At 34.0% G+C, this 24,011-nt stretch overlaps 2 protein-coding genes across 2 annotated transcripts in view; one reads left to right on the forward strand and one right to left on the reverse strand.

Annotated features, from left to right (window-relative positions):
- LOC130052911 (uncharacterized) overlaps positions 1-24,011 on the reverse strand; it is a 143,348-nt gene that overhangs the window by 76,935 nt on the left and 42,402 nt on the right. The window lies entirely within an intron of this gene.
- Positions 6,435-11,578, forward strand: LOC125664061 (uncharacterized). The gene is made up of 2 exons (XM_048896571.2): positions 6,435-7,959; positions 9,149-11,578. The coding sequence occupies exons 1-2, from the start codon at positions 6,548-6,550 to the stop codon at positions 9,300-9,302; spliced, it is 1,566 nt and encodes a 521-aa protein (XP_048752528.2). The 5' UTR covers positions 6,435-6,547; the 3' UTR covers positions 9,303-11,578.

Raw genomic sequence — 24,011 nt, forward strand, 5'->3', positions numbered from 1 at the left:
GGAGTGTTTGTTTTGTTTTTCTCAATTATCGGTCATTATACTATACCATTGCTTGGTTTATTGTTGTTTTGACAACTCTATCTATATGTGAGGGGATGCGGAAAATTGAAACTCTTACTTTGTAATTGCTCTGTAAGCAACTGTTGTAATTATAACCTCACATGTAGTGATACCGTAGATTGAAATCACTACGCCATTAACAAATTGTCAGCAAAGGTCCTATTTTACAACCTCTGTACCTGTATTTTAGCACAAGGATAGACAGTTCTATTGCTCTGGCAGTGTTTTGAGAATACAGAAAGAGAAGAAAAGAGAAAAAGAGAAGCAGAAAGAGTTAGAGAGTTGTTGGCAACCTCTGTACTCGTAATGAAAATTGGAAAATTAACTTGGATTTGACTTCTAGTGACAAAAAGGGTTACATCTTGAGAAAAAATTTTTGAAAGATTTTCCCCATATATTTCTATGTAAAACTTTGATTTCCTATTGTGGCCCCATAACACCCGCAGGGGCTATGATTTTTACAAACCTGACTCTGCATTATGTCAGGAAGCTTTCATGTAAATCTCAGCTTTTCTGACTCAGTAGTTCTTGAGAAGAATATTTTTAAATGACCCCACCTTGTTTTTGCATTTTTGTGATTATCTCCCCTTTGAAAGGGACAAGACCCTTCATTTGAACAAACTTGCAAGCCCTTTGCTTTGTGGCAAATTTGGTTGAAATTGGCCCAGCGGTTCTTAAGACGTCGAAAATGTGAAAAAAGTTTACGACGCCGCCAACGATGACGACGCCAACAACGACAGACAACGGACAAATTTTAATCAGAAAAGCTCACTTGAGCCTTTGGCTCAGGTGAGCTAAAACCAACAACCTTAAACATAGTGGATAATTTGTTAACAATTGTAATTTTTCAGCACTAATTTGCGGTACTAACTACTTTGTTTTCGCTCCTAGAATGGAAGCTATCAATCAATGGAGTGCGGTAGAATGCCTCAATTGGTCGGATTAACAATATGTAAAAGGGGTAGAGTTTTTAGTAGAATTTTCAGGTTGTTCGTGAAGTTTTGCAATTTAAATTTGATGTCTACGTTTATATTTTAAGCCCTCTCTGCATTTTCTTAATTCTTGCGGCAAATTGAATGTGTTGTAAGTTACTTTCTGGAAAAGTTTTGATGGCATACATGTATTGCTCGGTGTCGCGGCTTTTATGTAATTCCATTCCTCGGAATCCAAATTTTCCGTTATAATAAACCACGGCATTTGAAGGCTCTCATCTCTATCAAAAGAAAAGAACCAGTATATCAAAATTTCTCTTCATCTTCCCGTGTAACATAATCGCTTCGTTTTTATTTACTCTTTCTTCTTAGAATCTTGAGAGGGTGTCTCAGAGAAAACATGCAAAATCACTAAACTCGTCCAGATCGGTACATAGAATTTTCTATTTTGTTATATTTTTTTTATGATTTAGGGTGTAACATGATATGAAAAATGTACTTTGGATTTTCCTCACGTGTTTCTATTTTTTAGAAACAACTGGTTTTGATTTTTACCAGTAATTGGCATTCATGCATAGCAGCAATTATAGAAGTTTGAGGCCTTATAAAATAATTACAATATTCCAGAATTATTTTTTTTTTGCTATCATCAAAATATATGTTAAATTTAAAGAATATTGATGTTTTGCTCTGATTGCATGTATTTATTAAGGACTGTCACAGGGCTTTCAGATTTTGGAACGCAGTTCGCAGTTCACTATTCGCAATTCAATAGTGAACTGCATTCCAGAAAGCAGTTCGCAACTCAAATCTCTATATGCACAAAACAACAACACACTGGAATTATAAGGATGGGGTGCCAGTTACCAACCCCAAACACTGTGAAGAAATGGTGATGGTAATCTCTCTAGTTACGGAGATCTGACCCTCCAATTTTTATGCATTACGCATTACACTTAGTGAATAAACATCTGGTTGGTAATCATCGAAGACCCCTACCCCGGGGACTGAATTTTTTATGGTAGGGTGTTAGTGGTCCTCTCCCACCACTGTGAAGAAATGGTTATGTTACTCTCTTTAGTTATGGAGATCCGCTCCTCAGACATTTTTAAATAACGCATTAGACTTAGTGAATATACATCGGGTTCGGAATTCTCGAAGACCCCTACCCCGGGGACTGAAATTTTTGTGGTAAAATATTAGTGGTCCTCTCCCAATACTGTTAAGAAATAGTGATGTTACTCTCTCTAGTTACGGAGATCCGCCTCTCCAATGTTTATGCATAATGCATAACACTTAGTGAATAAACATCGGGTTTGGAATCATCGAAGACCCCTACCCCGGGGACTGAAATGTTTGTAGTAGGGTATTAGTTGTCCTCTCCCACCACTGTGAAGAAATGGTGATGTTACTCTCTTTAATTACGTAGATCCCCCCTCCAATGTTTATGCATAACGCAGTACACTTAGTGAATAAACATCGGGTTCGGAATTATCGAAGACCCCTACCCAGGGGACTGAAATTTTTAGAATGTGCTACACGGGCAGATGAAAACAACCCATGATCTCGCGCGGAAGTGGAGAAAATGAAAGAAACGTATCCGTAAATAGTATTTATCCGGAATGCTAAGTGCACAATGGCGGCAAAAACAAACGAAACGGAGCAGATGAATGAAAAGAATTTTTTCTTCCATAATTTTATATCAGAAAGATTTGTATTTACTTTAAAGAATAAAATATACGAAATTTAATCTCTTACTTGTATCACAACCCCATTATACTGAAATTATCGTTATATTTGGGTTTGACTCATGACGTCATAGGGTTATTGTCAATGCCACAAAACATGAATATGGCGTTGAGCTGCACTCTTATTTTCAACGTCCTTGTAAGTATACCAGTAAGCTTTCTATAATCTATAAATCAGGACAGTGAATATGTGTTACTCCTTCTTGTCCAACCCCAAACTATTTAGCAACATAATATTTATTCATTTGACATGTACAACGTAGTTAGACATACAGAAGGGGGCGGGGTAGTGTTATGTTGGAAGGGGGGGGGATGCGCCGTTGAATTAGATACATGTATGTTGAAAAAAAAAATATAACAATGTAATATGGAATAAAATCTACCTCAATTTGTTTCTATTCTGTAATATATATGTAATCTCTCTCTCTCTCTCTCTCTCTCTCTCTCTCTCTCTCTCTCTCTCTCTCTCTTCTATGATACTCTATTCACAGTTGCTTGTTTCATATTAAACTTTGAAAGCTATACTACAGTGTATATAATAAAAAAAAGGTCTCTACTTTTTTCAGGACCAAAAAATATGGCTTGCAAAGTTTACCAAACAAGGCGTGACTGAATATATGTTGTATATATAATTATATATATTTATTGTATTCTTTATTATATCCTATCATATTCTGTATTATTCTATCAGACAGGGTGCAGGGATTTATCTAGGTTGTTATTACTACCTGTAAAAGGTACCTTTCCCCTTTGGCAACAAATGGATATTTCCCCTTCCACGGATAAAAAATCCCCTTCATTTGTAAAAACTTCACAAAATTGTATGAGAATTTTCAACAAAAATCATTTTTATATATTATAAGTCATTTTCTGTAATTGTCAGACTCTTACAATTTAGATAAAATGAGTACAATCAATCAATTTATATGGCTGTAATAATCTGTGGATATTATATTCCATGGATGTCCCCCATCTCATGGAAGATCATGACTGCATTCTCAAAAATTTCCCATAAATATAAAATGGGTAGTAACATCTAAATGCTGGATAAAACCCTGGGGTATAAAGGAATGTAAGCATGATTCGATCTATGTAACAAATGTACAAATGAATAAATAATTGTAGATAACGAGTGCTAATAATGATAATGCACTTATATGGGATTAAATATTGGGAGCTGTATGTTTTGTTTTATTTTTCAGGTGTACATACTGAGCTTGGCCATGCCGAGTTGCAGTATGTATTCAGGGATAGATCATGACTACTTTATTTTTTCAGTAAGTGTAATTATAATTACTTTGAAGGGATTTCAGTAATGTTAGAATTATATCATTGATATTGACAGACACTATTTGAATTCAATTTAACCACCATCATTCTTGAATATTATTTTATTGCATAAATTAATGATGTATTCCTATTCACAGGAAAATAGGCCACAAATTCCAATCCCGGGTAATGAAGAGGTTTTACATTTAAATGACAACTTGACGACAACAGAATCGAACGTCACACAAGAAATTAATGTAAGCAGTGTTTACGTTATGGATTATCTAAAAATAATAACATTTATTAATGTACATGTATTACTATTGATAATGTTTTAATACATGTGATATTTCTAGAAAAAATTAATAACCTCTATTAAGAAGATGGGATACCCAAATAAAAATTAATACCTACTAAATATAAACCTAAAGAATACATTTGTAGGATGTTTCTTTTGTCAATAAAGATTATATGAAGCTCTATAAATAAATATCTGTAAAATTACAGCTTGATAGTATTGTGTTGGAAGAAATTTCCTTGAACATGAAGGAGGTAAGTTATTTCAAAGACATTATCATGTATCAACCATATCATTAGCTAACATGAGCTGCATGTTTGTGACCTTGACCTTGGAGTTTTACCAAAATTTCAAAACTGTAATGGAAACTTGAACCTTGCTCATAACTGTTGATTGATCAGACTCTCATATTTTATATAGATGCATTCATAACAGTAACTGAACAACGTACAGCAAGGCCAAGTTGACTCATGTGAGCAATGTGGCCTATTGACCCTCTTCTTTTTCTAATAATTGCAGTTTACTTAGTTGCTTTCCAACGGAGATGTGGGTATAGCAACTTGTGTATCACATGCAATTTTAATGATTCGAACCATTTATTGTACGTCTTAACTATTATATATTACAATGCATCTGTTTTATTTTACTGGCATTCATCTTTTTATATGTAGGCTGATGATTTTAATGCAGTGTTAAAGGAAAGCATCAATGTTGACTTGGAAGTTGAACAACAAAGTAGGTATTTTACATCGTTTGGTCTACAGAGAAATCCCACAATAGGAGATGGTAACTGTCTTTTCCGGGCAATTAGTTTTTCCCTTTATAGTCATCAAAATAACCATCTTCAACTCCGAAATCTGGCTGTGGATACACTTAGAGGTAATGTAGGTTTATTTCAAAATTATTTTCTTGAAGACAGAGGTACCCCTGAGGAGCAAATTAATGTGTTAAGTCAGCCTAATACTTATGCAGGCCAGGAGTCTATTTTAGATTTGTCAATGGCTTTGAATATAAATATACTGGTAACGTTTGGCAGTGACACACTTGACAACCCAGTCACTACTTATGAAAATACATTTTCTGATGGTGAGCAACCTCAACAAACCATCCCTATTGTGTGGCGGCGAGCAGGTGGAGGTCATTATGAATCTGTGACAGAGAAAGGATCTGTAGACCTACCCAGATCAGATTCTGTAAGAATTGAAGGTCAAGGTTATGGTGGTAATACAAGGCCATTGCATACAAACTTTTCAAGGCCTGTGGATATGGAAAAATTTATGAAGAAATCACCTACGGCAAAATCTACACTGCACTCATATGTAAAGTCTGAGGACAACATCAATATTCAGACTGAGGGAAGCAATACATTGCTGTGCCCAAAATGTAAAATATCTCTTAAATCAAGAGCTAATTTAAAGAAACATATGAATAAATTCCATTCAGATAAGTGTGTTTCTCATACAAGCAAATCCAAGAAAAAGCTTCAAGCATGCATGATATCTACATGTCAAATGAAGTTCCAATCAGTAGACCAACTTCTGGAACATGCTATCAATGAACATAATGCTGATATAAAAATAGATCAGTTTTCAGATTTTCGCAGTAAGGAGGAACTGTCATCTAATACAAGGTTTGTGCGGAGGTCTCGTCCCCAAGTTAACAAGAAAGGAGAAAAGACGTATTCATTAGTATGTCATCGTAATGGACCGGTAAGATCTCACCAACCAAAGGGAGTGCAGGTCAAGACATCACGAAAAAACAAAAAAGGTCATTGCCAAATTAGCAGATTGTGTCCTGCACGGCTATCTATCTGTGAAGGACGCGATGGGAAAGTTACAGCTAAGTATGTAAAATCCCATACTCATTCATTGTCATTTGAACAATGTAAGTACTTACCTATTCCTGATAGTTTAAAGTCAGAAATTCTTAATATGCTTGCGCTCAAAATTCCGATTACAAATATCATGGACAAAGTTCGAGAACACTTTAGTGACAGGAATAGCAGGGATAATTTAGATGATTTAAAATATTATCATCTTATAGACAGAAAAACTCTCCATGGGTTAAAAAGAAAACTAGCTGATCCAACTGTTATTCAAGACAGCAATGATGCTTTGTCCACAGCTTTAAAGGTAGAGGCTTTGAGTCAGGAATCATTTAATTCAGTTTTATTATTTAAACAACAGGGAAATGAAGATCCTTCCAAAAGACTCAACAAAGAAGATTTCATTTTGGCCATCATGACAAAGCAACAACTGGAAATGTATAAGAAATTTGCAAGCAGAATTTTATGCATGGATTCCACCCACAAAACAAACAGCTATTCCTTTAAGCTTGTGACACTTATGGTAGCTGATGAATTTCGGAAAGGTTATCCTGTAGCATTTTGTATATCAAATAGAGAGGATGAAACAGTAATGAATCTATTTTTGTCTTCAGTTAAGGCTCTCTCTCCTGAAACCAAAGTCAATGTTATTATGACTGACGATGACAATGCAGGATGGAATGCTGCACAATCAGTATATGGCGGTAATCTTCAGCACTTCTTATGTATCTGGCATATTCAAAGGTCTTGGGTTAGAAATATTCATAGTCATTTTAAAAATGATGTTCAGAAGACAGAAGTTTATTGTTACTTATGTGCAATGATGCAAGCAAAGTCTGAGTGTGATTTTCATAAATACAAAGATATATTGGTATCAAAACTTCTCACAAAAAATCCTGGTTTCTTAAAGTATCTGTCAGATTATTACTTTAATCGCCCAGAGAAATGGTCATTGTGTTTTAGAAAAGGAACTGAATACGGCAATGTCAATACCAATATGTTTGTGGAAAGTTTCCACAATCAACTGAAAACTATTTACTTTTCAGGAAAGCGCAATAGGCGTATAGATGTACTATTAGACACATTGCTAAATATAGAGAATGACCACTTCATTAAACACTTGCAACGTGTTTCATTCAATAATCCTACTAATGAGGATATCAATGTTAAGGATAGACATAACAAAGGGTTAGAAATAGACAATACCAGGATTAAACAAATCACTACTTCTTTGTTTTCATTAGAATCTGGAAATGAGATCTACACTATAGAAGTGATGCTAGACAATTGTGATCAAGAACATTGTTACACCAAGTGCAAGAGTTTGCCATGCATTAATCTTTGTTACCATATGTATAAATGCAGTTGTAATGATTATAATAACGGTCATATATGTAAACATGTCCACAAGATTCATTCTAGTTCTAGGAACTTGGACAGAAATAACAATGAGGATTCTGAAGATGACCTTCATTTGTCCCATCCAGAGTATAAACCTACACAACCTGAAAGGAATTCATCACAAAGCCAAATTGATCATGTCAACAGTCTATTGAATGAGTTGGGTCAACAAGTTACAAATAGACAGGTTAAGCAATACAGGCTAACAACAATAATAAAGTCCTTGGAAAGTTTAATTTCAGGAAACAAAGCCTGCATGACCCTACAAAATGACACTTCTAGGAAGCTGAAGGTCACTGAAAAGATAGCTGGGAATGCGAATAATATCTTGCAACCCAGATTTCACTCCACCGACAAGAAAAAGGGCAGACCACGAAAAACACCACTGAAGAGGCCAACAGAAGAGGATATAAAGAATCTTTTAGAGTAAATATTTTAGGTCTTTTAGGTCACCTAAGTCACTCGGGTGACTGTTGCGATTTGTCTGCGCCTGTCGTTGTGTGTTAACAATTGAAAATTATTAACTTTTTGAAAAGTAAAAGTCCAATTCTTTGGTGAAAGGTGAAGATACTATTCATTTGAAGAAGAGATATCTCTATAACTATGAGAGATATCTCTCTATATCTATGAGAGATATCTCTCTGATTTCAAGAGATATATCTTACTTTAAAGAGATACCTCTTTAAACAAAAGAGATATCTCTTTAACTAAAAAGATATCTCTTTAAACAAAAGATATATCTCTTTATGCTAGGGAGATATCTTTTTTTCTTTGAGAGATATCTCTTTTGAAGCTAGAGAGATATCTCTCAAAGAGAAAGGTATCTTTCAGAGTAAAAGAGATATATCTTTAAGTGAAGGAGATATCTCTTAAAGTAAAAGAGATATCTTTCAGAGTAAATAAGATATATCATTAAGTGAAATAGATATCTCTCAAAGTGAATGAGGTATCTCTCTAAGTGAAAGAGATATCTAAGTGTAAGAGATATCTCTAAAAGTAAGAGATATCTTTCTAAGTAAAAGAGATATATCTCTCTCTAAGTGAAAGAGATGTCTCATTTTAGAGAGATATCTCTTTAGAATAAGAGATATCTCTTTGATTTAAAGAGATATCTTATTTTTCAAATAAATAGTAAAAGTTCTTGCCATAGATGCCCCTTTCACTTAGAAAGATATCTCTTTGAATTTGAGAGAGATCTCTTTCACTTAGAGAGATCTCTCTTTAAGATAAAGAGATCTCTCTTAAAGTTAATAAGATATCTTTCATTTTAAAAGATATTTTTATAAGATTTTGAATGAAAGATATCTCTTAAACCAAAAAAGATATCTCTTTTCAAGTGTAACAAAGATATCTCTCCAGTTGGAAGAGATATCTCTGTCGATTTTTAAGAATTATTCTTAATGCACTCAGATTTCTTTTGTTTTCAATTTTATGTATGTAAATAGCCATCTGTATATATATGTAACATACCTTCATATACCATTTTAAATTGTATCTGTATAACACTGCTGTCTGTATGTAATGTTTTCAGAACCACAATGTAAACTAGTTTTTTTTAATTCATTGTGATTTCCTGTATATATTATATACTATTTATTTTCTTTGGAAATTGCAGACAAGAGGGACACACAAATCCACCATCTGCGGAAGTGGCCACAGCTGAAACATCTCATGGCTCTGTGGCACCATATCCACCATTGCGATTAGTCCCTCCGCAACAACAACCAATACAACTGCCCACCAATGAAGAACAGAATTTGTTTGTGTAAGCATTTTGTAATTCTTAATAGTTCACCAATCTGTAGTTCACGATAATCTAATGATACTGATTTTATGATTTATATATATCCATATACATGAAAGTTATTAAGAATATAGAAATCTGATTTTCTTTTATATTTTGTAAAACGAACAAATTTGCATAACACAACTAATATCTAAAAAACAAAATTAACATCAGTGTCGGTCAGGGTGGACTGGGTCAGCCATCTTGGATGAGGATCCCACCTTCAATGCTGGGGAAAAGAATTACAGTTATCCAGAATGGAAAACCACAACAAATTATATTTTCTGCACGTGGTATGTTTCTTTCTGTTGTATTACATACAGTGAACAGTTTTCAGGAAGTAATTATTTCATATTTTATACCACCCTCCCCAAAATAAAGTCAAGAGGGATATACTTAAATCACCATGTCCTTCTGTTAGTAGACATAATTCATCCAGAGTATATCTTAAAAACTAATGTTCACATCAGATTCAAACTTTCTTTATATATCTTATGTATAATGATTTGAGCACCTTTCATTTTTATTGAAATTCATTAACTTAACATTCAACGAAGTTATCAATATTTTAATTATGTCTCTCCTCTTCTATGGGGAGACATATTGTTTATGTACTTTCTGTCCATCTGTCACAAAATCTTGTGATCTCTTCTCCTCCTAATAGTGATTTAGTGTGTTGAGTAACTTTTATTCCAATGAAACATGAACAATGTTGAAAATCATGTCTTTGTGGTCCTGAGGTATACAATATTTCAGATATGCCCCTATATCAATGATCCCAGATGGAGTATTAGGCCCAGTCATCACATATTTCATGAATATTTACATTTCATTGAACAGATGGCAATGGAGATCCTGATCCTGAGTAATGGTAGATGGATTTTGGAGCTTTGACATCATGTCAGTCCAGTAGTAGACTGACAATGGCATATATAGGCTTTAACATTCAAGCCTTAGGCCAGTGTCAATAGATTCATTTATCCTCTTCCATGAAACCAAAGTTTAGGAGCTTACTAATTGCATACAGTTTTTGGTGATTTTGGATGGATTATTTTGGTACAACACATCATGCAAGGTATAATGTTGAAATAAAGACATAAAAGTAGAGGTAAGAGACTAAATATGTGTTTGTTTACAAGAAATTTCAAATGAAGATTTTGATCAAAGTTTGTCTTCTTCATTTCCTTTGATACATCATATTACTTTCTTATGGGGTGGGTGTAGAATCAGTTGGAAATTTCATGAATCATTATTTGATCAGGTGAGCATTGTGGCTATTGGGCATCTTTTGACTTTAACTGTTTCCCAACTGATGATGCCCGGACAGTTAAAGTCACTAGTTGTCAAAGTGTATAAAGCTTTTAAATTTTAATAACATCTTCAGTATATTGACATTATTATTTGCGGGGGGGGGGGGGGGGGGGGGTTGTCAATAAAGCCTTTACACATTTAGTCAGCTTTTCAAAGTATAACCTGCAGGACTACCAAAAGGAAATTACTTCTCTTTTCATTTTAAAATTTATTCAAATATGCAGGGTAAACAAAACACATTAGGTAACTCTAAACCACATGCATACTCAGTACCAATGACAATAAGTCTTAGAAACCTTGTATTCACAACAATTAACATTTCAAATACAATAAATCTTCTGTAGTAATAAAAATATTATGCATGGAACATGAGTTACCTGATGTACATGTAAATTGGTATAATTGCACCTGGAATTATGTATATGTGTTAATAATACATGTACTTTAAAACTTTTAACATTTCATATTGTAATCGTTATCTGTATATTGTCATTTTTGGATATTGGTGCAATCATACCATTAGTAAGGGCAGAAACTCTCATGACAAACTAGATCTATGAGGAAATTCAACTTATATTATGAAAAGTACTGCACTGACCATTGATTAAAAACCTAGCTTTTACATTTATTAGATATTTAAAGAAAAAACAATGTCTGCCGTGTCATGCGGGTCTTGGGGAATTGTTTGAATTAATGACATTATGATATTTATTGTTTTGGCATAAATCATTTCTTGCATTTGTAGAAATTGTCCTTAAAGTGGTATCATGGTACTGATCTTTTTCAATTTTCTAGTATTGACTTGTATGAAATTTGCTATTCCTTTGAAATAGTATTTACACTGTAAAATGCATGTATCATTTAATTTCATTTGATCTGGGTTTACTTACAATTGCATTGATTTTTCAGAAAATTTGCATGCCCTCTGACGGAAATAGGACTTGACCCATAAATGGATGTGCTGGAATCTGCATTAGAGAAACTGTATCGAGACTATCCTATGTTTGAACAAGATTTTGCACTGTGGAACATATACTCATACTTTAGTTTACTAATTAAAAACTTATACATGTATGATATTTAAAAAGAATACATTGTTATGTGCACTAGTGTGATTTTGGGTTAATAAATTTATTTTGTTTTATATTTGTGACTGATGATTACTCTTAAATGTATTTCTTAATAAAGAAGTAACCACTTCAAGGATTGATTTCTTTCATGCATCAAAATGGGATATTTTATAACATAGCATCAAGAGTTGTCTTCCTTGAATGTGTTGCAGCAAATTGCATATTGGTAATAAAGGGAATTGTATATATATGGAATGGGAAATATTAATCTTTTTAGATTTTTAAATTTTTTTTTTATCAATATTATTTTTGACACAAGGGGAAAGGTACTCAATGAGATATTTTGCAATGTGGTACATGTATATCAATATTGAACTTCATAACATATAATAAACTTTTTGACCTTAGAAGAAAGTTGTCTTTAAGAAAAGTAATTAATTTATTATTGTTATATTTAATACATTTCAAGGCTGTGCATGTGTACATTTCACATTGCAATATTCTTCACTGGGGTATTAGACTCTGCAAACCTAATTCATGAGTTATGGCTGTGTGGTGGTGCTTTAGGAAATTTTCAGTCTTTTTGCATGGAGGTTCACTATGATTTTTAGGGTGTTGTATGGAATCTCCTTGGTTGTATATGGAAGCTCATTCTCATCTATTTTGATATATTTCTCATAGGTTATCACACTCTCAGTTTTGCTCCCTTATATCTTTGTTATCAAATCATTTACTTGTTATTATTTATTCAATTATTAACTTATTTTTATACCTCTTATTCCTACCTGGGAATCTCAGAACCTGGGTTGAATAAAACAGGACCAGTCATTGTACATTTACATATTTAGTGAGCTGGGTCTGTTCCTTAGTATTACTTCATTAAGTTTAAAGTAATTTTACCATTCATTTATACTTTGGGCACACTTGGTACACTCTGAGGCCATAGTCACACTGGTTCCCGTTATAGCTGTCATTAACAGCAAGTTGATTATGATATAAGAATAACAAAATTCAATGCATATAATGAAAAATCTTGGTTAACTGTTACAAATGTTTTGAAATTTATTTCTGCCAAGGAATTCCTTATACACTTTACATTACTCTTTATGTGTATCAATCTATTACATCTTCTCAGTTTATTACATTTCTTGTATGCTGTAGAAAAAAGAATCTCAGTGTCTTGAAAAAGGCTAGCTGTTATAGTGAACATCAAAGGTCAACTCTTAAAAAATCTATGTAATGAGTCATTAATGGGCAAGGATATAGGACATGTGGTTCTGCACTTCACAGGGCCAGCTGAAAGAATGCTGTGGTAGAAACTGGTTTCCATGAATAATGAGGGATAATCCCATCTCTGTTAAAGTGTTCCTCTTTAAAGATTTTGTGGGAGATTAAAATATTTTTTTTCAATGCACAAAGACCCTGCTTTCTGTAAGCTCTGGTGAGAGACTGGTACATATATTTTACATACATATTGCATGGACCTAAAAGAATATGTTGATGGTATCCCAGTTTTTCTACTGGGTAAGCACTCCCATTCTGTCCATCTTTATTCAAGCATTATAAACCAGAGAGGGAACACTGGATTTTGAGGAGGATTTTCCGCTGTTTTTGCATTCAAAATTTTTTTTTCACATGCAAATTAAGATAAATATTGCATCCCCCCCCCTTTTCCGGCTGAATTAAAGGACTAAGCACCCCCCTTCCTTTTTAAAGCCCCCCTCCCTTTTTGGGGGGTTTGATTGTCAAGAATTTTACATGAATTCACCTTTGCCCCCCCCCCCCCCCCAACCGCTAGGTGCCTGATACCCTTCGTGCAACAACAAAAAAATATTCTGATATATCTATGATTAAAGAAAAAAATATAGCCTACCAAATTAACTTTATCATTATTAATTTTTTTAATTCATATGTAATTAGATATGAAAGGTATTTTAGATTTAATAGAAATTACTTTATTATTATTATTTTTTTTTTATCCGAATACGTTAATAATTATTCCGGAAATATATTATCTATTGGTGACGTTTCACCCAAGTACGTATAATCTCGCGAGAATACCGCTTGTTTTCATCTGCCCGTGTAGCACATTCAAATTTTTATGATAGGGTATTAGTGGTCCTCTCCCACCACTGTGAAGAAATGGTGATGTTACTCTCTTTATTTATTGAGATCCGCTCCTCCAATTTTTTTTTTATAACGTATTACACTTAGCGAATAAACATCGGGTTCGGAATCATCGAAGATCCCCTACCCCAGGGACTAAAATTTAAGTATGGTGTTTTATTTTTCAACTAGTTGATATATTGAACAGCGTAAAAACAAATATACAATTCTAGAAAACCATGATGTCTTATAGTAGCTCTGTGGACATTGTAACATCAATTCTTTGTTATATTGCATTTCTGTTTCCATTTGACCCCGTATTAAGGTTGGTCGATCCTCTTGTGATGTCATAGGTTTTTGCAAAATCTTTATCTATTTAAATTTTGCACATGATTGAAATATATCTTTCAGAGGAACTTTATTCACTGAATAAAATAAAAAAAAAATTGGTAAACTTTTGATATTGAAAAAAGTTTTAAATTTCCATAGATAATCAATTATCTATAATTTTAAAAATGTTGTCAAGGGCAATAACTCCTATGCTGGAATTTCCTCTATTGCATGTCTATGACACAATGCTTTCCCTAATATCCACAATTAATTTTTATTAGAGGGCGAAGCCCTCTCACGGCCCGAAGGGCCGTGAGAGCGGAGCTCTCCTTATAGGTAACTCGTATATACATGTTTAAAAGGAAAATATATGATAATGAAAAATTAAACCATACGTATGGAACTTGAAAAGTTTGGTAGCAATGGCGTCGATTCGAATATTAGTACGTGGACATGTATTCCTCCATTTTCAATCTCGTCTACCCTGGTTCAAACGCTACGTTTGTAAATTTGCTAAATAACGACGCTGAATATGACGTCACAATGTACTGTTTACATCAATTGCGTTATATTTCCAGCGTTCAATATATAGGCGGATTAAATGTCCAAAATTAGGATGCTTTGATGAAGCTCTGTCCTCATGCTAACTTTGGGTTGATTTTTGTCTTGTTTAGGATATAGATACTAATGCCAATACTTTTTGCTTCGCTCTCAAGCACGGTCACGCCGTAAGACATATTATATCTATGAATTATCAGATTTCTTAAACTGTTGACATTTAAAATTTGTCATTTCAACAAGATTTTATTAATTTTCATCATTCTGTTCAATGAAAATGTGCAATTTTTTTATGTTGATATATACTTCTGTTTTTGTATGTCTGACATCTTTAAAAGGGTGGCAACATATACATTTTGTTTGGTTATTGATTAGATTAAACTATATTGAGTGGAAATTAATACAGTTTTTCCACTTTTAACCATTAATATTGATAAGTCACATGAGGATCGACCCACCTTAAGCTGTACCCCTTACTCTATAAGGAATGAGAGTACCAAACCCCCGTATGCGTAACCCGGACGCAGTTTACCCCAAGATTGAGCGGAGGTATAAATGTTTAGGTGTTGCATGATTGGCTAATATCAAGAGTGAAATTATTTGGAATTGAAAGAAATATTATAGAGGTTCAAATTAATTGTCAGGATGAAAACTTATCGCACAAAATCGAGAAATGACTGAGGAAATCACCATGGTAGGGGTGTGCTTAAAATGCAGTGTGTAATTTACTGTAGATTGCTATGTGTTGTAAAAAAGTACAAATATGGCCTATAAAAGGCACGGGACCCTATATATTTTTTGTCATTTTTTATCAACACTTGGAATGAACTTTGAAATGTTTGCGGTCATTTGTTTAAAATCGATATAGTTAATTAGTGAGAGGGCCAAAGGTTAACATTGAGGTCTATGGGAAATGAATTGGTACTCTTTTCCCATAAGTGTTGATGAGACAAAAAAAAAAAACAACACTTTCTGAGAAGGAAGACAAGAAACACATGCATGTATGGATCGAAATTCTTTTACATGTACATGGGATATGGGTAAGATTAAGGTGTATTTTACTCTATTTCAGTTCATACCCCGAAATGAGCAGTGCGATAAATTTATTCGTACGGACATCAAAAGTGAAAGGAAGTGGGAATTATTTGGGGTTTTGGTAAAACGCGGAACAGAAAATGGAATGGAATGGAAACGAAAATATTGTTTTGTAAAATCATTGAACATTTTATGGTTATATCTTGACTAGTTACGGGGATATAATGAACATGATACATTATGATAATTTATAACACTTGAAACCCAGTGATGCACAGAATTTGAAGTCGATGCTGAACAATTTATTGACCAAGATTTACCATTCAAAACATTTTCATTAAAATGACTGTCAAGGAACCATTGCTATCATAACTTTAAATAAAAAGAAAAACAGCGTTAACTTTCTTAGTTGCAAAATTGTTTACATATTTAACAAAAAACTACTAATCATATATATTGCAACACAGCAAAAATTTTCACCCCAATATATAGTAATTATCAATATCCATGCAGTCAATAGAAAAAAGCCCATATGATACACTGTATATCATATCAGCCCGAGTGGCCCCATATCAGCCCGTAGGTCAAAGGCCCGAGGGTTGATATGGGGCTCGAGAGTTTATACATGCATGCCATATGAAATGGATTTTGGCACATAGTATTATATTTATCATATACTGTACTTTTTCATGCTTACAGATAAGATAAGTTTTATTCCAATTTTGGGCCCAGGGGGGCATAACAGCAAGACAATTTATAAAGAAGGAAATTTCAAAAAAGAAAGAAAGTTTACAACATTACATGTAGCTACAGGTTACATGAACTGCAAACTACATGTGGATGTAGCATGTTGGGGAAACGAGTACATACATATATGAATTGCTAAACATGTGTATACACAAGTAAATGGACAATATCAGTATTATACCAACATATGAATAATAAACTATAATGATTTTTGCTGTTTTAAGCATCAGTTCTTTTTCTGAAAGTTTGAATTAATATTCACTCAATTTGACAATTACTGGTTTGTCTTCATTAATAATCAACCAAGTAAATTTGTCCTTATTTGTTAAATAGATAAAAATTTTGTTGAGCTTGTATATACCATTAAAAAAAACATATTTCTCTCTTCAACATGGAATAGACAATCAGTGAGAAAATGAAATTCATCTTTTACACAATTAAGGTTACATAATTAACGTATTCTTTTGTTTCTTTATAAAGAAATCTTCTGGCCAGAGTTGATTTTTATAAATTCATATCTTCCTCTTTCAATTCGAAGGTTATGTGCACTAATTCGAAATCTACATTGAGTTTTTCTTAATTCTAGTGATTCTAAAAATATATAACTTTCCATAGTAAAGTTTTTTTTTATACGAAAAATATGTTGTGAGTTTTCTGACTCTCTTCTTTTTTGACCAGTAAAGTAAAAATTGTTTCCGTACCTGATTCTTCGTTTGTTTTTTGAAAAATGAGAATTTGAGGTTTTTACAATTGGGTACCAATATGCCCCCCCCCCCCCCCCCGAAAATAACTAACTGCTTATGTTTTGCAGATGTACGATACAGTATATGATTAAAAACAATAACCCTTTTATCATATACCGTACATTATCATGCTTAGATATTGACTTGATCCAGCCTAGGGCTGATCAGTTCAAATCAGTCTTGACGCTCGATGGGAACAAACTTTTCTATTGCCACATATTACACTCAATAATTTTAATTTAGTATACTTTCATGTAAAATACTCGAATCTGATTGGTCGAGAATCATTTGAAAAAAAACAACATATTGTTACCCTGTGAGAACAGAAAGCACGCCCTCTACGGTGATAGTATCTAGCAACGGGTAACAGTACTTGACAACGGGTGATATTATAAAAATTATCACATGCGTCAAATTTATGCGCGTACGGTTCGCCGTAGATTGTTAGACGACGTCGTTTGAGCGCGAATACCCGCATCGATATTCGAAATATCGCATGACAGTGATTGATCAAATGTCAACAGACGTAAGTCTTTCTGCTTTGTTGTTTTTATAACATTCAGTATAATTAAACAAATATTGCATGCAGTTGATGGTAACATTGAAAATTTTCACCCCTTGAGAAACCATTATCAACCGCGGCTACGCCTCGGTTGACAATGGTTTTCTCAGGGTGAAAACGCCCCCAACCCCCTAACAATTTCCAAGTTTAGGTTATAAATCAGTGCGTAGTATAAAAAGAGGGAAAATAAATAACTGTATAGAGATTCCGAGCTGATTAAATTTTTTCAGTAGAAATACTAGTATGCGTTTCTTGAGAATTGTTTATACATACCTTGGTTTAATTTTTTGCAGACACTCCTTATCTCCCTCCCCGAAGTCATGCATTGGTTTTTTATTGGCTATTATAATTATTTTAATCTACTTTCTTATTTAAAAAACGAGAAACATCTGTTGAGGCAAGAGATGCAACATGTGATGGAATGGTGAAGGGCGGGTCCAGAGGGGGGGGGGTGTTCCAGAGGGTCCGGGACCCCCCCCCTCCCTGTTTACCAAAAACATTAAGTTGTTCAATTTTAACGAGATTTTGCGTCGAAAGGATATGAAAGGTGGATACCTACATGTAATAGCATCATTCAAATTTATCAACACCAGTACATCATTTAATTCCAAGATGAATAAGACGAGACGCTGATGTATATTTACGATATTTTCGTCAGATACAAGTATCACTTAAAATTGTTAAAAATTTTATGTACCATAAAAGTTTTGTTTAAGAAATATACAATTTAAAAGTAAAAAAGAAGTGCCAGGAAATGCTCGGAATACAGGATTTTGCACCATTTACCGCAGGCCCCTGGCCTATAGGGAATAAACTTTAAATCAGTTTTTTTAAAGATTTAAAATCAGATCTGAGTATAGGAATAAAAATTACTAGAACGTGAGAAACAATTTGCAGGTATAAACTGTCTCTAGGTCTCCCTAAAATGTTAGGAACACAAGCAAAGTACATGTAGATGGAAATGGGTGGGGTTGGAGATTGTGAAAAGTAGCTGACTGATCGATCAAGTGCTAGACCCCTCCCCCCCCCCCCCCCCCCCCCATCACAAATCCTGGATCCGCCTATGAGGTGTATGTAGGAGGGATTCAAATCCAAGAAATACAAATAGATGGACTCAAATCACAGCTCAATGACGAGCAAATAAGTTTGAATAGAAAGAAATTTACTGACGATAACTTTTGCCTCATTTGAGTAGTGTTGATAAAGGTGTGTTTCTGTTTGTAAGAGGGGATGTAACTTCGCCTGTGAAGGCTAATTATATGGTTAAATTTTACTCTTAAAATTCATGAGCTTCCGGGGGACTTCGCTCCCTGGGCCCCCACCAGGGCTTTTTCCTAGACCCACTGGAGGCCTTAGGGTGGCCCCCAGACACCCTGCCTCTGGCAAAATACCACGCCACGCCCCCTAACCAGAATGCTTGGATCCGCCCTGCAAATGTGCGTTAATGATGTTTTGCCACCGGGGGAAGGTGGCATTTAAAGTACGTGTGTTTTTTGCATTCGCTACCCATAGGTTTCGCTGCTCGCCAACACATCTGTCAATGCCGATATTTCAAAATTCTTGTATTTAATTCTCAAAAGTTTGATTTTAATTATAATGAAGTATTTTCTTCCGATTTTTTTTTTTTTGGTGTTATCTTGGCTACATTACTCATTCAGTTTCGTTTTCCGTTCCGTTCCGTCTTCCGTTCCATTTTCCTTTCCCCTTTTAGCAACCCCCAAAGTGTTTCAATTGGTCAATATGCCCCCTAATTCGAGATGTAAAAATGATGTACAAATCATTCAATTCTTGTAATGGGTGTTTAATGATAGATTGGTGTTTTCGGTACGTATCCGTATGCAGACGTCGCTGCAGACGTTCACACCTTTCATTTATGAAACGCCTCAATTCTCGACATCCATGCCAGTGTACAAACATATGGAGCGCCAGATTAACATAAACTCAAATAATTGAAGATATCTTCAATTATTTGAAGATATCATCAGTTCATTTGACGCGCGCAACAATTGAATTAAAGATCTCATCAAATAATTAATGATATCTTCAATTTTGAATTATTGCGCGCATTAATTGAATTGATGATAGCATTAATTCTTCAGCTGAATTGATTCGCGCTTTAATTCAATTAATGATCTCTTCAAATGAATTAATGATATTAAACAATTGAATTGATGCACGCTACAATTCAATTGAAGAGAGCAATAATTGATATAATGCGCGCATTAAATCAATTGATGAGAGCAATAGTTGAATTGATGCGCGCATTAATTCATTTGATGAGAGCAATAATTGATTTAATGCGCGCATTAATTCAATTATTGCTCTCTTCAATTGAATTAATGATATCTTTAATTCATTTGAAGTGAGCAATAATTCTTTTAGAGAGAGCAACTATATAATTAAAGATATCTTCAATTCAACATATCCACAATTGAATTAATGATATCTTTAATTGAATTGTTGCTCTCTTTAAAAGAATTGATGCGCGCATTAATTCCTTATACAAAAGCATTGTAAATGATTTAAAGATATCTTCAATTGAATTATCATCACATTATTTATACCGAGCTCTAAATTAATTATTTCTAGCAATATTTCTACTAAATTAATGCTCTCATCAAATGAATTGAAGAGAGCAATAATTCAATTAATGCGCACATCAAATCTATTATTGCTCTCATTAAATGAATTAATGCGCACATCAATTGAATTGAAGAGAGCAATAATTGAATTAATGCGCGCATTAAATAAATTATTGCTCTCATTAATTCAATTGATGCGCGCATTAATTCAATTGATAAGAGCAATCAGGGACTGACACTAATTTTAATACCAACCTGTCCCTTCGGACAAGTTAACATGAAATTTAGGTTGTCCGAATGGAAAATGTACTTGTCCGAAACTGACCAACAAAAAACTGTAATGTATTTGCATTGCATTCTCATGAGTGTTATTTTATTAATAGTGTTACCCTGGTTTTCTTGTGATCTCCATGTGAAATCATTAATTAATAATAATGTATTGAATGGTTTCAAAACTCCTGTCACTCAGACAGCAATCTATGTATATACATTTTTACCTTAATGTTTGCAGGCAGAACACTTAGTTACAGACAGAAGTTGAGCCATATTTATGTACTTCCAGATCTGCAGCAAATTGCACAGTGACTTATTGTATTTTTGTGTCTAATAAAAATTATTTTTGTGTCTAATAAAAAAATAAAAATAGTACCAGTAGACTTTTATATTGACTTATTTTATGTAAAACACTATATGCTAATATTGTAATTTCATATTGACTTAAATTCTTTTTAATAAATTATTATTTGATAACCTATTGATAATTTTTCATTTTGGACATGTTTTTCGTAAAAATTATTCAATTTTAACTTCGGAAAAAGTGTTCTATATCTGTTTGTTCACTTCCAAGAATCACGCGACAATAGAGACATCTGATTGGCGCGATTAAAATACACCGTGAAGCTGATTGGTCGATATTAATGAACAATCTAAATTTAGATCAGGGAAAACCAGAAAAACGCCATATTGATTATCAGATTATTTCTATCGACGAGATATACTTCAAAAACTTTAAGGACTCTTTTCACGTAGAATTTATTAAAATTTCACGGATACCCTTCATTTATTTTTGGTTGTCCCATCGGACAGGTAAACTACAGAACTTAGTTGTCCGACCACCGTTTTAAGTTGTCCCGGACAATCGGACAGCCGTTAGTGTCAGTCCCTGACTGCAATAATTGAATTGAAGCGCGCATTAGTTCATTTGTTGAGAGCAATAATTGATTTAATGCGCGCATTAATTCAATTAAAGAGAGCAATAATTGAATTGATGATATCTTCAAATAATTGAAGATATCTTCAAGATATCTTCAATTATTTAAGTTTATGTTGATTTGGCGCTCCATACAAACACCTCTATTATTCTCGGGTGTTGCTAAACGCGGAACGGAAGACGGAACGGAATCGAATTTAAGAAATTAGAATGATTAATGTATGTACAATGTAGATAATATAACGCCAAAAATTCGTGGGGAAATGATTCATTTTGATTAAAATCAACAATTTGGATATTGTTTACAAGCGAAAAAACAACTCTTAAAAATTTGCATCATAAATTGATTAAGCGAGATAAGTTAAACGTTTGTATAAGAATTTACAAAGATTTTTACAGGAATTTTGAAATTTCGCCATTGACAGAGGTTTTAGCGGGCAGTTCTCTACCCATAGGTGTCACTGCTCGCTAACACTTCTGTCAATGGCGAAATGGAAAAGAACACACGTGTTTTGTAACACCCCTCCCCCTACCGTGGCTGAATGTCGTTAACGCACATGTACATGAATTTACACATAAACTGTGTATGTGTCTATATAGGGAGTGTGATATGTATAAAACAACGAGTAAATTCATGATCTTATTAAGTCAACAAGTTAAACATCTTGTGTTTGATTTATTATTTTGTAACTAACAGAGAATTACATTTAATTACCACAGCACTCCAATCCGAAATAGGTAGTTCATTTCTAAACTAAATACTTGTATAGCTTAACATTTAGATCAAAATGAAATGACTTTGAATTCCATTTAAGCATACATCCTGTGTTAGCCTTTTAACTATTTAATATATTATGAAATAAATATGTTAATTACTCATACTACATTGTATGGATCGTAAATTTCACCTTAGTTTTCATTGGTTCTGTTTAAATCTTTCTTTCCCGCTGTATCTCTTCAGTTTCAACACTAATCCGCAGGATATCGGTAAATGTACGAACTTCACATAGATTCATCCCAAATGAAATGTTATAAAGTTGACAACGATTGAAATAAAATTGCAGACGTTTTCTCGTTTAATCAGTGACTCATAATATTGTCCGTCTTCTGAAACAAACGTACTAATTTGTGGCCAGTTACAATATCCGACACCGGTAATAAACTTCATCTTTACTAGCCATGGGTTTTGGGTCAACTGTGCCTTTGTGGACGGATATTCTTGGTTAGCGAACAGAATAATTATAGAGTAAATCAAATGAAGTTATAGTATAGCTTTTGAACTTATTATACCCCCCGAACGAAGTTCAGGGGGGTATATAGGAATCACTCTGTCTGTCTGTCCGTCAGTCCGTCTGTCTGTGCAGATTTGTGTCCGGGCCGTAACTTTTTTGTTCTTTGACTTAGGCATACCATATTTGGCACACAAGTGGATCACCATGAACGATGTGTCGAGCACCTTCATGACCTCTATATGACCTTGACCTCAAGATCAAAATTAAAGGTTTTTACAACGGATTTGTGTCCGGGCCATAACTTCTTTGTTCTTTGATATAGGCATACCATATTTGACACATGAGTGTATCACCATGAGACGATGTGTCGGGTACCTTCATGATCTCTACATGACCTTCAACTTTGACCTCAAAGTCAAAAGTGATTATAGGGTTTTGACATAGTCATACCATAAGACATGGGTGTATCACCAAGAGACTATGTGTCATGTACATTCATAACCTCTTTATGACCTTGACCTTTTGATCTCAAGGTCAAAATTATAGGTTTATGCCATGGATTTGTATTCGCACTATATCTTCCTTTTTCTTCTACAAAGGCATACCATATTTTTACACTCAGGAAAGAGGTAATTTATACCTATTCACAACAACCTTTGGGAGATTGGGGTAAGCGGGGGGTATTCTTAATGACCATTGCTCACAGTACCTCTTGTTTTATTTTTCATTGAGAGGGAGATTGATAGGTACATGTACATGTAGGCTAGACACGTAACATTGTTTAGAAGGGGGGGGGGGGCAGTCCTAACCTTGATCAGACAAAAATTCAACATGTAAATAAAGAAAAATGGGGAAATAAAATATATCAAAATGAAAGGGAATGGATAAATAATCAGAAAGAAATACAAATAGCAACATTACCATGGTATTGTTAATAAATCTGTAAAATGCAAATCCTCAAATTATTTTTGTCTATAGCGGATCTCCGTAACTAGAGAGAGTAACATCACCATTTCTTCACAGAGATGGGAAAGGATTACCAATACCCTACCACAAAAATTTCAGTCCCCGGGGTAGGGGTCTTCGATGATTCCGAACCCGATGTTTATTCACTAAGTGTTATGCATTATGCATAAACATTGGAGGGGCGGATCTCCGTAACTAGAGAGAGTAACATCACCATTTCTTCACAGTGGTGGTAGAGGA

Source organism: Ostrea edulis, chromosome 3, assembly GCF_947568905.1.
Source record: "Ostrea edulis chromosome 3, xbOstEdul1.1, whole genome shotgun sequence".
Classification (NCBI taxonomy): Eukaryota; Metazoa; Mollusca; class Bivalvia; order Ostreida; family Ostreidae; genus Ostrea; species Ostrea edulis.